Source organism: Lepidochelys kempii, chromosome 5, assembly GCF_965140265.1.
Source record: "Lepidochelys kempii isolate rLepKem1 chromosome 5, rLepKem1.hap2, whole genome shotgun sequence".
Taxonomy (NCBI): Eukaryota; Metazoa; Chordata; order Testudines; family Cheloniidae; genus Lepidochelys; species Lepidochelys kempii.
This window is the reverse complement of record NC_133260.1, coordinates 96762895-96775787: the sequence shown is the minus strand read 5'-3', so window position 1 is coordinate 96775787 and position 12893 is coordinate 96762895. Positions and strand designations below refer to the sequence as shown.

The 12893-nt window shown below is 40.4% G+C and overlaps 1 protein-coding gene across 4 annotated transcripts in view; it reads left to right on the top strand.

The window, feature by feature from the left end:
* Positions 1 to 12893, top strand: part of PCSK5 (proprotein convertase subtilisin/kexin type 5) — a 299939-nt gene that overhangs the window by 54888 nt on the left and 232158 nt on the right. For all 4 annotated transcript variants that reach the window (XM_073345119.1, XM_073345120.1, XM_073345121.1 and 1 more), the window contains exon 3: positions 8002 to 8115. In XM_073345119.1, the coding sequence (XP_073201220.1) occupies positions 8002 to 8115 (114 nt within the window). The remainder of the gene's footprint in view (positions 1 to 8001; positions 8116 to 12893) is intronic.

Sequence of the window (12893 nt, the reverse complement as noted above, 5' to 3'; positions counted from 1 at the left end):
AGTGGCATTCGCATGCAGCCTGTCTATCTAGACTCAGGGCCCACATATGCATGTTTCCAATGCTGCAAGGCTAAAAGGATAGATTCTAGTGTAAAACCCACTTCTTATTCATAGTTGGCATCCACTGTTTTTTCTTCTTGTGTACCCCTCCCTTCTCCCTGCATAGGGCAGGATTTTGCCTTAAGTTTGTCTGTAGCTGTTGCTATTTACCTATCACATTCACATGCACTGTATTTGCTCAAAGAAATAGAAAATGTAAACTACACATCTCCAATGCCATTTGAAAATTAAAAAATATTTTACTGCAACAAACACACTGAAGTGTTATTAAAAATAATGACAAAGCCCTCAATCCCCAAAAGATGTTGAATAGAAATAGTGCAGTTAAGATGCATGGCCCATATTATAATTTCCAGTGTTTTGAAAACTTTTTAGAAAGCTACACTTGTGAAACATTGGTGTGGTTAATTTTTTTCTGATTAAACGTATTCAGTATTCTGTTAATTAACAGTTAGTTTTTTCATCTCTTGACAACATCTTATGTTCAATCACTTTCATTTTCACTGTTCTTACAAGACAACTTTTGCATTCATTACACTGAATGAGTGAGAGAGTAAAGTGAGAGAAAAGTGTTTTGCTGTATGAAAGATAACATCTCATCGTTTTGTTTAGCTCCTCTTTTTTAAAAGGGCCATTTGCGTTAGCTCAGAGCAACTTGTATTCAGCAGCACTGCTTGCATGTCAGTAAAGAAGAGCAATATTGTGCACAGAACAACCCTGTAAATGCTGAGATGAGGAGACTGGAAATGATGATTTTTATTTGAAGTAGTTTGGTCTCCAATCTGGGTTGGCTTTGATTTCTAGACATTCAGGAAATGGAACTTTCGGAGCTGAAGTCAATTGGAAAATGTGCACTGTTCCCCCTCAGCTAAGTGTGACTTTATGGAAATGTTAGAATGCACCTCATTGTTTGCATAGAGTCTCCTTTTGGCAAGAAGTAGGAATCTGTATAATCACTTACTCCAGAGATTTTCCTTCAAGGACTAGGGGATAGGAAGTGTGAACTGGACACTTTTTAAAAGGAAACATTTTTAAACAAATGAACTTTTTTCATACAGAATCAGTCAAATCCATGCTATACCAGCCATTGGGCAGTGAAGCGTGTGTATATATATGCATGAAATGAGAAATGGAAATGTATGGCAGGACATTTAAATAACTGCTGAGTTTTGATCTATTCATCAGTATTACAACCCAGGGATCAGACAGTTTAGACAAGACCAACTGGCAAGCTTTCTGTTCACTAACTAAGGAAAAAGCTCTGTTGCTCCATGGAGTGAGTACTGTCGAAGTGATAGTTTCTGTAAACTAAATGTCATGTTTCTAATGCACCTGAGCTCCTTTTCTGAGAAAATGAGTCTCCTGTGATGCTTTTAATTACACTCCAAATGAGTGTGTTGGTACATCCTCAATGCAATTATAACAGATTATATTATAACAGCTATTAAAACAGATCCCAACAGAGGGTGTTGATTAAAAAAATGCACAAGCACCAATGGAATGAGGACTGTGATTAGGCACAGTGAACTGGGCTGGATTTTCCTCCATCTGGGCTCCTTGTGTTGTCATTTGTATCTGTGCAAAGTGAATCAAATCAGAATGGTAGCATTTTACACCCACTTTGTGATGTTATAAATGCCTACCCCCGGAGCAAGAGAGGGACAAGATGGGTGAGGTAATACTTTCTATTGAACCAGCTCCTGTTGGTGTAAGGTACAAGCTTTCAAGTGACACAGAACTCTTCTTCAGGTCTGGGGAAGGAAAAAAGAGTTTCTGAGTTAAATACAAGTTGGAACAGATTGTTAAGAGTAAGGGGTAACACATTGTAGGAGGCCATTTATAGGGTTACATTGTTATGTAAAAGCGGTTTGATATGGGCCATTACAGATTAGCAGGTAGAGATGTTACTAATTATTGTAATGAGCTATGAAGCCAGTGTCCCTATTGAGTTCATGATTTTTGGTGTCTAACAGCGTTATGAATTTAAGTACCCAGACTCACCTGTTGAAGGCGCTGTGCAGATTTCCTTTGTGGACAATTACTGAAAGATCAGATTTTGAGTGATCACTTTGTTAAAAGTGTTCACAAATGGGTGATATGGTGTTTTGTCTTTTATCCTGTTTCTGTGTGAGTTCATTTGAGAGTGTGGTGATTGTCTGGTTTCACCCACATAGTTGTCATTGTAGCATTTAGTGCACTGGGTTTGGTACACCACATGTTGTGATAGGCATGTGTAGGACCCATGGATCTTGAAAGGTGTGTTGTGGGAGGACGGTATTGATCATCGTAGCATTGGAGATATGTCTGCAGGTTTTGCATCTTTTTTTTTTTGGTCTGGTCTGGTACTGCTTTGAGTTGGTGTCCTGGTCTCTGGGGAGCTTTCTTCTTCTGATGAGCTTGGTGAGTTTGGGGGGTTATTTGAAGACCAGAAGACGGGGTTTAAGAAAGATTTATTTCAGGATGTGGTTCTCATCAAATATGAGTTGTAATTTTTTGATGATACCCACTGTGGGAGGGTAGGTGACAGCTAGGGGTATGCAGGCAGTGGTTTTCCCCCGTATATTGAAGCAGGCACAGGTGCCAACTTTTTTCTGTGCCGGTGGGTACTTGCGCTCCGCCCCCGGCCCCACCCCTGGCCCTACTCCACCCCTGCCCCAAAGTCCCCGCCCTAACTCCACCCCTCCCTGCCCCTATTGGACCCCTCCCCAAATCCTCACCTTGGCCCCATCTCCTGCCCAAAGAGCGCCGCGTTTCTCCCCCCCCCCGCCCCCAGGCTTGTTGCGCGAAACAGCTGTTTCGCGGCACAAGTGCTGGGAGTGAGGGGGGAGAAACAGAATGCGGCGGCACGCTCAGGGGAGGAGGCGGAGTGGAGGAGAGGCAGAGGTGAGCTGGGGTGGGGAGCTGCTGGTGAGTGCAGAGCACCCACCAATTTTTCCCCGTGGGTGCTCCAGGGCTGGAGCACCCACGGAGTCGGCGCCTATGGAAGCAGGTTCTCTTGGAGTATTTGGGTGGCCCTTGACAAGATGTGATCTTTTTCTCTGGTGGAGTGTTCTTGTCTGATGAAGGTGGTTTTCAGTGTGTTTAGGTGTTTATCCTGGGCTTTCTCTTCAGAGCAAATTCTGCAACATCTGAATGCCTGGCTGTAGATAACAAATTTTGTGGTGCATCTGGAGTGGTTGCTGGATCTACATAGGTAAGTATGGTGATCTGTAGGTTTCTTGTATGTAGTCATTTGGATGGTTCTACTGTTGAGGCTGATCACAGTGTCCAAGAAGTTGATGCTGGTGTGAGAATGTTCTAACAAGTTTGATGGATGGCTAGTGGTTGCTGATGATGTGGTAGAAATCCATTAGGGAGTTTAGGTCTTCTGTGCAGAGGATGAAAATATCATTAATATACTTCAGGTATAACATTGGCTTCATGGAGCATTTTTCCAGAAATTCTTCCTCAAGTTGGCCTATGAAGAGGTTGACATGTTGGGGAGCCACTCTAATTCCCATGGCTGTTCTCATGGTTTGGACAAAATGTTTGTAGTTAAAGATAAAGTCACTATGGTTGAAGATGAAAGCATTGTACGTTATCTTGTAGGTATTTGAGGCAGGCAGTGATACCATCATGGTGAGGATATTGGGGTTTAAGGAGGTGGCATCTATGGTGGCAAGGATTGTGTGGCAATATGGTGGCAAGGTATTCTGGGGAAGTTGTTTATGTTACAGAGTTTCTGGAGGAACTTGATAGTGACTTGAAGAAATCTGGCCTTTTGTGTGGTGAGTGGTTTGAGGATGAGTTCTATGAGTCCTGTTATTTCTTTAGTAAGAGTGCCAGGGTCAGATATGATCGGTCTGCCTGGTTCCCTGGTTTGTGTTGCTTGGGAAGCTTGTAGAAGGTCTCTGGAGTGATTTACTGGTGGTGAGGTTGTAGAGCTTTTCTTGGAGTTGCTTGGGGAAGGAGTTGATGGTATCTTTACATTTTGGTGTGAATTGTGGTTTGGGGTCTTCTTTTAGTTCTTTATAGTGGGTGGTGTCAGAGAGTTGTCTGTTGGTCTCATTGACACAGTCATCACAATTAAGGACTTCTGTAGCATCCCCTTTTTCTGTTGGTTTGATCACTATCTGGTGATTGGATTTTAGGAAATGTGTAGCTATCCTTTTGGTGGTAGAGAGATTATAGTGGATGTAATGTTTGTTGAGGATTTCACAGTCCATTTTTTTCCTGACACAATTATTGTAATGATCCAGTGTGTAGTTTTGTCCACTGGGAGGTGTCCAGTCAGATGTCTGTTTATTCATATGACTGGTGGGGGGGATGTGGTTGTTGTGGGTGGTGTCATCTTTACTGTGAAAGAATTCCTTGAGGTGGAACCAGTGGAAGAATTCTTTTAGTTTCCCACATGTTAATATAGTGTCAGGTTCTGTGGTGGGGCAGAAGTTCAGTCCTTTGGAGAGTACCGGTCCTTCAGCTTTGGTTAAGGGTAGTCTTGGTAGGTTAATGATGCTGGGGTGTCTTGTAGTGTCCATATGCTGGGTCACGGTGTCTTGGTTTCTCCTAGAGGTAGTGTTCTGTTGGTTGTGGAGCTGTTGTAGTTGGTTCCACTTTTTCTTTTTGAGTTGGATTGCTGGCATCAGGTTTTTTAGACTGATGTTTTGGGTTTCCTGCATGATATCCAGGTAAGTTTCCTGATTTTTTTCTTCCAGTGTGTGGGAGCATGTGATCATTTCATGTTTGTGGTGGTCCCTTTTGGAGTGTGTAAAGTGCAGGAGATGGCTCCTCGATTTTTCTGAGGTCCTTCTGTAGAGCTGGTCAGCATATTTGAAATACAAGGAGCAAGTCAGTGGAGAATCAGGCTCAGTGTATCAGAATGCATCATTATGGTGCAAATGTATCTGCTGTATATATGTATTTACAGTTTGGTTTTATGGTAGGACAGTGAGTTATATCATCTGTCATTCCAGTATTTGGACCTGATCTTGCAAGCTTCAGAGCACCTTCTGCAAAGTGCTCACATCCTCAGCTCCCACTTACTTCATTAAGAATGAAGGGTGCTCATCTTGCAGGAAACATTCAGTACCTCTCAGGTCTGATCCCAGTGATAGACAAATAGGTTCTTTAAAACACAATTGCTAGCCTCTTTTGCCAAACACAGTGAATTGTTTCCTGAAACAATCTCCGTCGATAGTATATTGAAATGCAAAGCCCTCGTGCTCCTAAATGATGAGAACACTGATTTACAAATGAGTTCAATTTTATACATCAAAATCTCTCTATGTACCAAGTAATTGCTCTGGGTCCATGGTGGATGGGAATGATGCAGTGAGGGAGGGTTTATGATTGCTGGCACTAAGGAATTTTATGATAAGTGTTCTCAGTTATTTGATCTGAGACAAAATAAACTATTTGTACCTCTTGAAACATCTATATGCAGATTAGTGTTGAGATCACATTGCTGTATTTGTTAATAAAGCTTTCAGCCTTCACAAGCACTGTTATTTTGCATTCACTTTCAGCTTTTTTGTGGTCAGCAGCAGAGTGTAAATGTTTGTGCAATGTAGACATCAGAGATCCCTTGTTATACTGAAAATGTGACTAGTCATAAGCAATAAAGGCTAAATCAAAAAAAGATTTGGAGTTTGGGTTTGCATAAGCCTTGAAAACCTTGATTGCTTATCCAGCTGTATTGAAGTTTCACTTCTCCCTGACCTCAACAAGTCAGGGTCAGATTAAGACAGGTTCATGGTCCAAGGGGACCTAGTTTGCCAGTGAGTCAGCTAAGGTGCAGCACATGTGGCCTTGTATGTGCTAGGAAGCGTTGGGTTGTTTTACATGGCAGGAAGAGTTGGAAAAAAACAAGGATCCATTATCAGGGTCTGGAAGAGAGAGTTCATGCCGCCAATAGGGGGCTGGGAGGGAGCATCTGTTGAAGATCTATGGGACACCAACTTTTTTGATGGGACAGAGTTAAAAATAATTTGGCTCCCATTTAACCTTAATATGTCTCTCTTCTGTGTTCAGTAATTGCCATCAGTAGAGACTCAGTTCTTTGGTCCTCTCCCTTGGCATCTGGCCAGCTACACTCTATATGTCTTGGATACTCCAGGAATTTGCTGCTTCAGAGGTGCCCAGGAATGATTGGCTGCCTTCCCTTTCTGAATGAAGCTCTGCAGTGTGTAATATTTAATGGCAGCAGACAACCCAGTAAATATTCCCAGGCTTGCTGAGAAGTCCATGAGATGGATTTCAGCCAAGCCAGACGTACTGTTGGAAGAGGAAAGAGGTGGCCAGAAGAGAAAGGGGACTTATCAAAACTTTCTCAATTCCCTACCACCCACAGATATAAGAGGGGTAGATTTTGGAGGATTTGACAGAGAAAAGGGACTTCAACTTGCTTACACAGCATCAACCAGCTCCCTCCTATTCTGTGCCTGTTGACATCCCAGCTCTTTCTGTCGAAACCATGCCGCTACCACTGACCTGAAGCAATTCTCAGGTAGCGATGTTGCTTAGTGCAGAGGGAAAAACTATGTTTTCACAGTCCCCACACTGTCCTCTACCACCATATGGAAGTGGTACCCCATAGAACTCCCTCACAGAAGGGATTCCACAGGTTCAAAGATCCCTCTTTCTCCTCTCACCATGATCTGCATTCCCTGTCTTCAGAAGCCAGGGAAGCATGGGGCCATCAATTTTCACTCATGCATAACTCCCATTATAATCAGTTGGAGTTTTGCCTGGTTTAGGATCTCAGGATTTGAACTAGAATTAAGAATGAATGGTTGGACACATTTTTCTGCTATGGGAAAACATTAATATTGTCCCTAGCTAGTGACTCTGAGCTGGAACAAGAAAATAAAGATGTGCTTTGAAAGTAAAGTTTATTTTTGTGCGTGTGTGTGTGTACATGCCTGGGAATCAGGAGTGCAAGGTACAGAGCAGGCTGTTAGCAGGTGATGGCTGCGTTTCTTTCTTTGGAAGATGTGAATTGAACTTTTATATTTTTATTCTGTACCAGCAATACAGCAGCAATATGAGCTGTTGGTAAGCCACAAGCATGCAAGTAAAATCTGGGTTTGACTGTGGATAGTTTACAATATTTACATTTATAGCAGCAAGTTCCCATTTAGAAAGGTTAATGGTGTTGGGGGTGGGGAGAAGCATTACAAATTAATACCTGCTGTGGACTGGATGTCACTTTTGGTATCGCCTTTCTGAATGTGTTTAGAGTCTTTGATGAGGTGTCTGACAGAGAAGAAGCTTAACTTTGGAAGCCTGATTTTGACCTTGATCTCTTATTTCATTTATATTTTGAGCTTCTTGTTGTAATTTAACCTATTAGCCTGTACTCTGCTGCTTTTTTCTGGGAAGTACTTTAATTTTACAGAAAATACAGTTCCTGAAAACTGAGTGAATCGTGACAAATAATCTCATTGCAATGAATTATATCTTATTTTTTTGGTCTTTTCATGAGGTTGATTCAGTTATTGGTTAAACAGAGCTTTTGAATACATTGCAGTATTAGCAGTTGACAAGAAAAAACTTAAATAAAGGAAAAAGAAAAAAAAACTTGGAAATCCCATTTGTTTTCTTTTGAGTAACTGTTAATCTTTGTGTTTATAAATAAAAAATGGGGTGTTTATTAATTATTTATTATTAATAATAAAGAATAATAAAATATGCAATGGCATTGGTCAATAGATGATAGCTAATTAAGTCCTGTTAGGAGGGGATTTAAATAGTTGTGCACAGCAACATGTAGTACTAACTAATTTGGTATATTTTCCTGCGAACTAAATGACAAGGTGAGCTTTGCATTCCCTTTGCCAAAATGAACACTTTAAGATGAAATAGACTTGGACTTCAGTAATGGGAAACTTCCCAAGATTGCTCACATTTCTTGATAATCTCCATGGAACCCTAACACTTACCAAATATTTTTTTTGTTGGCAGGTGGAGTGGATACAACAACAGGTAGTTAAAAGAAGGATAAAGAGGGATTATAAACCTGGTGGTACCCAATCCACTTATTTCAATGATCCCAAGTGGCCAAGCATGTGGTACATGGTAAGTATAAAGGCAGCCATTGGCTCTGATTCATGCTAATCGTTTATTTGCTGTGCTATGATCCTCTGTAGGGGACAAAATAGTATCTTCAGAAAAAGGCAAACTTTCTTCTCAGTTTTACATGAACTAAGGAAGGGTCTGTAAACTCTTTACAAGTATAATGAGTGCTTCCTATTGCGGTGCTCTTGGAATTTTTAACTATAGAATAAAGTTTCATCAGTGGGGAGGGGAAGGGACATAACCATGGTCTATTTGAGAAAGGGAAAAAAAAAAACCTCCTCTCTGGCTGCCCAGTTCCCTGCCACCAAGACCCCACGTAATACAAATAATTCCCATTGACTCCAATGTCAGCTGTATCATCAAGCAAGGGAATGGAGACCAGAAATATGTCTTTGTGACAGTAGTAGGCACACAGATATGGTGTGTTAGATAATGAACTATTCCATCTGACTGTGTGTTGCTTTTAGTCTGACACAAGCAAACTTTTATTTTAATTTTTTTAACATGTAACAGTCACAGTTAAAGCTTGGACTGGAGATCTTGGCTACCCAAACGGATTTTAACTATAGTATGTCCTTAATTTGTGTTGCATGGCCTAAGTGAAGTATTTTAGTCAGAGTATATCCAGGCTTTGGAAGAAGGGAGCATCAAATTAGGCAAATGACTGCAGTTTAATAATAGGATCATCATATTTCCCAGTTCACTGAAAATTTTGCCTATGGTAAACCAGCCTGGCTTCAAAGACACTTGTTTCTTAGGATATAGATCACACATCCAAAGGCATTTTGTCCTATATTAAACGAATGTAGGACCAAATCTGATCCAGGTCAGCAAGTGAGAGGGAGCCAGGCCACTGCCTAGTCCTATTCAGCAGCAGGATGTTTGTGAGGCAGAGTGGAGAAGGACCAGGACAGTTTGGAGAAGACATTTGCTGTGGCCCACGTTTCTGCTCCTTTGAATAGGAACAGTATGGTCTTCAGGTGAGCATATGTGCTAGCCTGTGTTGGCCATTTCCACAGTTGTGAGAACACCCTTTTGGGTTTGTGTTGTGCTAACCATTACGGTCTTGATCTCCTTTGCTAGTGCTCTGTTGAACACTTGGTTGGAATCCTGGCCCTGCAGCCCTCTTTCCACACAAGGTCACCCATGTAGCTCAGATGAGAGCAGGGCCCTGAACTGAAGTAAGCATTTTGAGACTCGATGGCTTGAATGTCATCAGGGTTGAGGGGGAAATGTACTTTTTTGAAACTGTTATGTAAGAAGATGTTTAATTTTAGGATAGACACTTTTTCAGTGGAATATCATCTCTGGTGTGAATGCTGCATGGAACCATAAACTCAGATCTTTAGAATTTGATGTATACTAGCAAGAGTTTTCCTAAAGCTGCTTTACAAAGATAGTTTTGAATTCTCCTTGTGAGAATCATTTGTATTTTATGCTTTTAAAAATTGCAATTGAGAAACAAAAAGGACACAGACCAAAGGTAATTTGCAAATAACAGTATATTCTGAGTTGCCTTATCTTCAAGTGCAGATAAGAGTATATGCTTTATGGGTAGGTCACCAATCAGGATAGGGAGTGACTTGGGTTTTGGCCCATGGTTCCAGGGTTGCTGGGCTTTGATCAGAGACTATGCAATAACCAGACTTCCCAGATTTTTCGTATATTTATCACTGAGCCTTATCACTGATCCCTTGAAAGGCATATTGTTGTCCCTGCCTCAAGCATGACTCAACTTACTGAATTTCTGGCATAATTTTAAAATCTCCTCAATAAGCCTTGACATACAGTAGGGGAATATTTATGTGTATACAATAGGGAATTTTCAGTGAAGGGCTCTTGACTTTGGAACTTGCTTCCCTTTTTGGTCCACTAGACCTGAAACCTTTGATATTACGGGCATGATACAAGATCCCTCTGTTTTTCCAGGTTCTTGATGAGGAGGTGCGTTAAGGAATGCGTATGTGGGTTCAAAGGGGTGATATACTGTGAGGATCCTTTTTTATGTGTACACTCAGAGCACTCAATGGGTGCAGTTTAAAACTACCAAATAATTAACTAAGTTTTGAAAAAGGATGGTCAAGTCTCTCGAGCTAGGTGTATAGTATGTTTTGGTGGAGGCTACCACAGTCCCTGGGAACTCTCCAGTTTAGCTCTAGGGAATCTTTCGTCCCTGGTTATATATAATTTCCTTATCTCCCTTAAACCTTATGGATTCTCCCTTTCTAAAACCTCCTATTGTGACAAACAGTGCTTATCCTGGGAAGGCTGGAAGTGATGTGTACTGGGCCCTGTCAATGCTGCAGCTTGGCACTGGAGGGGAAAAGGATATCTATTAAATGATGGCTATTATACCAAACAGATTTTGATAGAAACCACTCACATTGCTCAATGATTGTGCTATACTTACTAATTAAAGCATTTTATTGTATATTTATTAGTTCACAAAATCATATACATTGAATACAGGTGTAAGTATGACTGCAGGAATATGATTTCTGCTATGGGATATAGCATATTACAGGAGTCTCCAACTGCACCATAGCACTGCTGTCCGTATGCCACATATGAGTATTGGTGTCATTGTTCTTGCTGCCCTGTGGTACATGTTAGTGGTTACCATGATACTGGCAGTGACAGAATTACTGGCTCTCCTGGCCCATGCATAGAAGTGCAAAGTAGTAGTACTGTTTTATTTATGATGTTAACTCAGGTGGAGAGGAAGAGGAGGGGAGGGGTGCTTGATCCAGAATTTCAGAAAAAGTTTAATTAAAATAAAAGGTTTCAGAGTAGCAGCCGTGTTAGTCTGTATTTGCAAAAAGAAAAGGAGGACTTGTGGCACCTTAGAGAGTAACCAATTTATTTGAGCATAAGCTTTCGTGAGCTACAGCTCACTTCATCAGATGCATCCGATGAAGTGAGCTGTAGCTCACGAAAGCTTATGCTCAAATAAATTGGTTAGTCTCTAAGATGCCACAAGTCCTCCTTTTCTTTTTATTAAAATAAAAAAGTTTAACATACAGAATCTCTTCTCTGACACGGTAGGAAGGATCAAAGGTGGATATCTCCTCCTCATGAAAGTCAAGATAATGGGGCTGGGAGAATTTAGGTCTTGGGAGACCCAAGTTCAATTTCCTGCTCTACCACAGACTTCCTGTGTGACCTTGGGCAAGTCACTTAGCCTCTCTAGGCCTCATTTCCCCATCTGTGAAATGGGGATAATGCCACTTCCTTACCTCACAGGGGTGTTGTGAGTTGAAATACATGAAAGATTGTGAAGTCTTTGATATCTAATCATGAAAAGCCCTATATAAGAACTAGATATTATTATATTATGTCAGGCTACGGATGTTAAAATTTGGTTTATGTCCCAAATCAGAGGGAAACATGAACATTTCTAAATTACCATGAAAGAGAATTCAGGGAAAAAAAATATTTCAGATCAATCGAAACATTTTGTTTGGACAAAACCAAAATGTTTTATTTTGATTTGAACTTTTAAAATTTTATAATACAATAACAATTGTATGTGATATTACAAAATAAAATATTTCTAAAAAATATGAAACATTTCATTGCTAAAATGTCAAAACAGGATGTTTCAACAGCGCCTGAAACTTCCCCCGCTGTTTTTTCTCGGAAATGAAATTTCTGAAAAATCAAGGTGATTTTGTGAAGCATTTCAATTTTGATGGAACTGCATTTTCAGAACAAAAAATGGTTCTATCAAAGTTTTTCTGATCAGCTCTAGTTACAACCCATGTGATCACATCTTCAATCCTTGAGGCTATGATTTTCTATATGCTTTCTCTATCCATGCTTTCTGTATTTTATTGCAGTACTGTATTGAAATGACAAAGTTTGTTTAGTGGTTCATTGTGCATTTTGAAAAAAGCATTTTTATCCGAAATGTAATACATTTGCAGTAATTCTTTGTTGATGCTGTTCTCTTTGGATCAGAGTCATGACAGGATCTTTTCCCAGCCTTTTGGAGCATGTGTGGTTGTCTTTATTTGATCTATCTAATTTGTATGTTGCTTTAGTCCCTATCCTATCAGGACACTCACGGTGATGTAGATAGATAGATTTGAATAAATGGCGGTATTTGTGATATTGCTGGAGTGGTAACAATATATCAGTAGGCAGGAAATTCTGATTGCCATAAAGGTTCAGTTAAAGAGGAGGCAACCATTAACAAGTATTGAATAAGTGACCTCAAAGCTATTTCAGGTCATTTCTAAAACATCCCCATAACACTGCATTTGTGATTGTAAATTCATCTCTATATGTTAAACTCACGTATCTTTTCTGGTGGTCAGAAACAAACCGAAAAGAAAGGGGAAAAAACCTCTGTATAGAACTATCCGTCATTGCCACACCGTAGAGAGAGGATTCTAGGTTGCTACCTACAAACTTCATTATTATGAAAGCAATAAAGTACTATCATGTGCTGGTATGGATGTTGATTAATGAGTAACTTCATTACAGGTTGAGATTGATACCTTTGGCCCTTGAACTGGTCTAATCTCTAGCAGGGCTGTAAATTTCATTGAGATTTGTTGACACAAGATCTTTTATCTATATACTATGTCAAACAAACTATTTGATTAATGTCTTTCTCTTCTCCCCCTCCCCCCCCCCCTTTATTTTGCTTCACAACCACAGACCTGGTCATTTTAATGAATAGGAACTAAGAAAATGGTATGGGCTTATTTTAGTGACATTTATGCCCAGAAGTGATGGGGTGATGGGGGGTGGGGTGGGGAGGCATGCCTGCT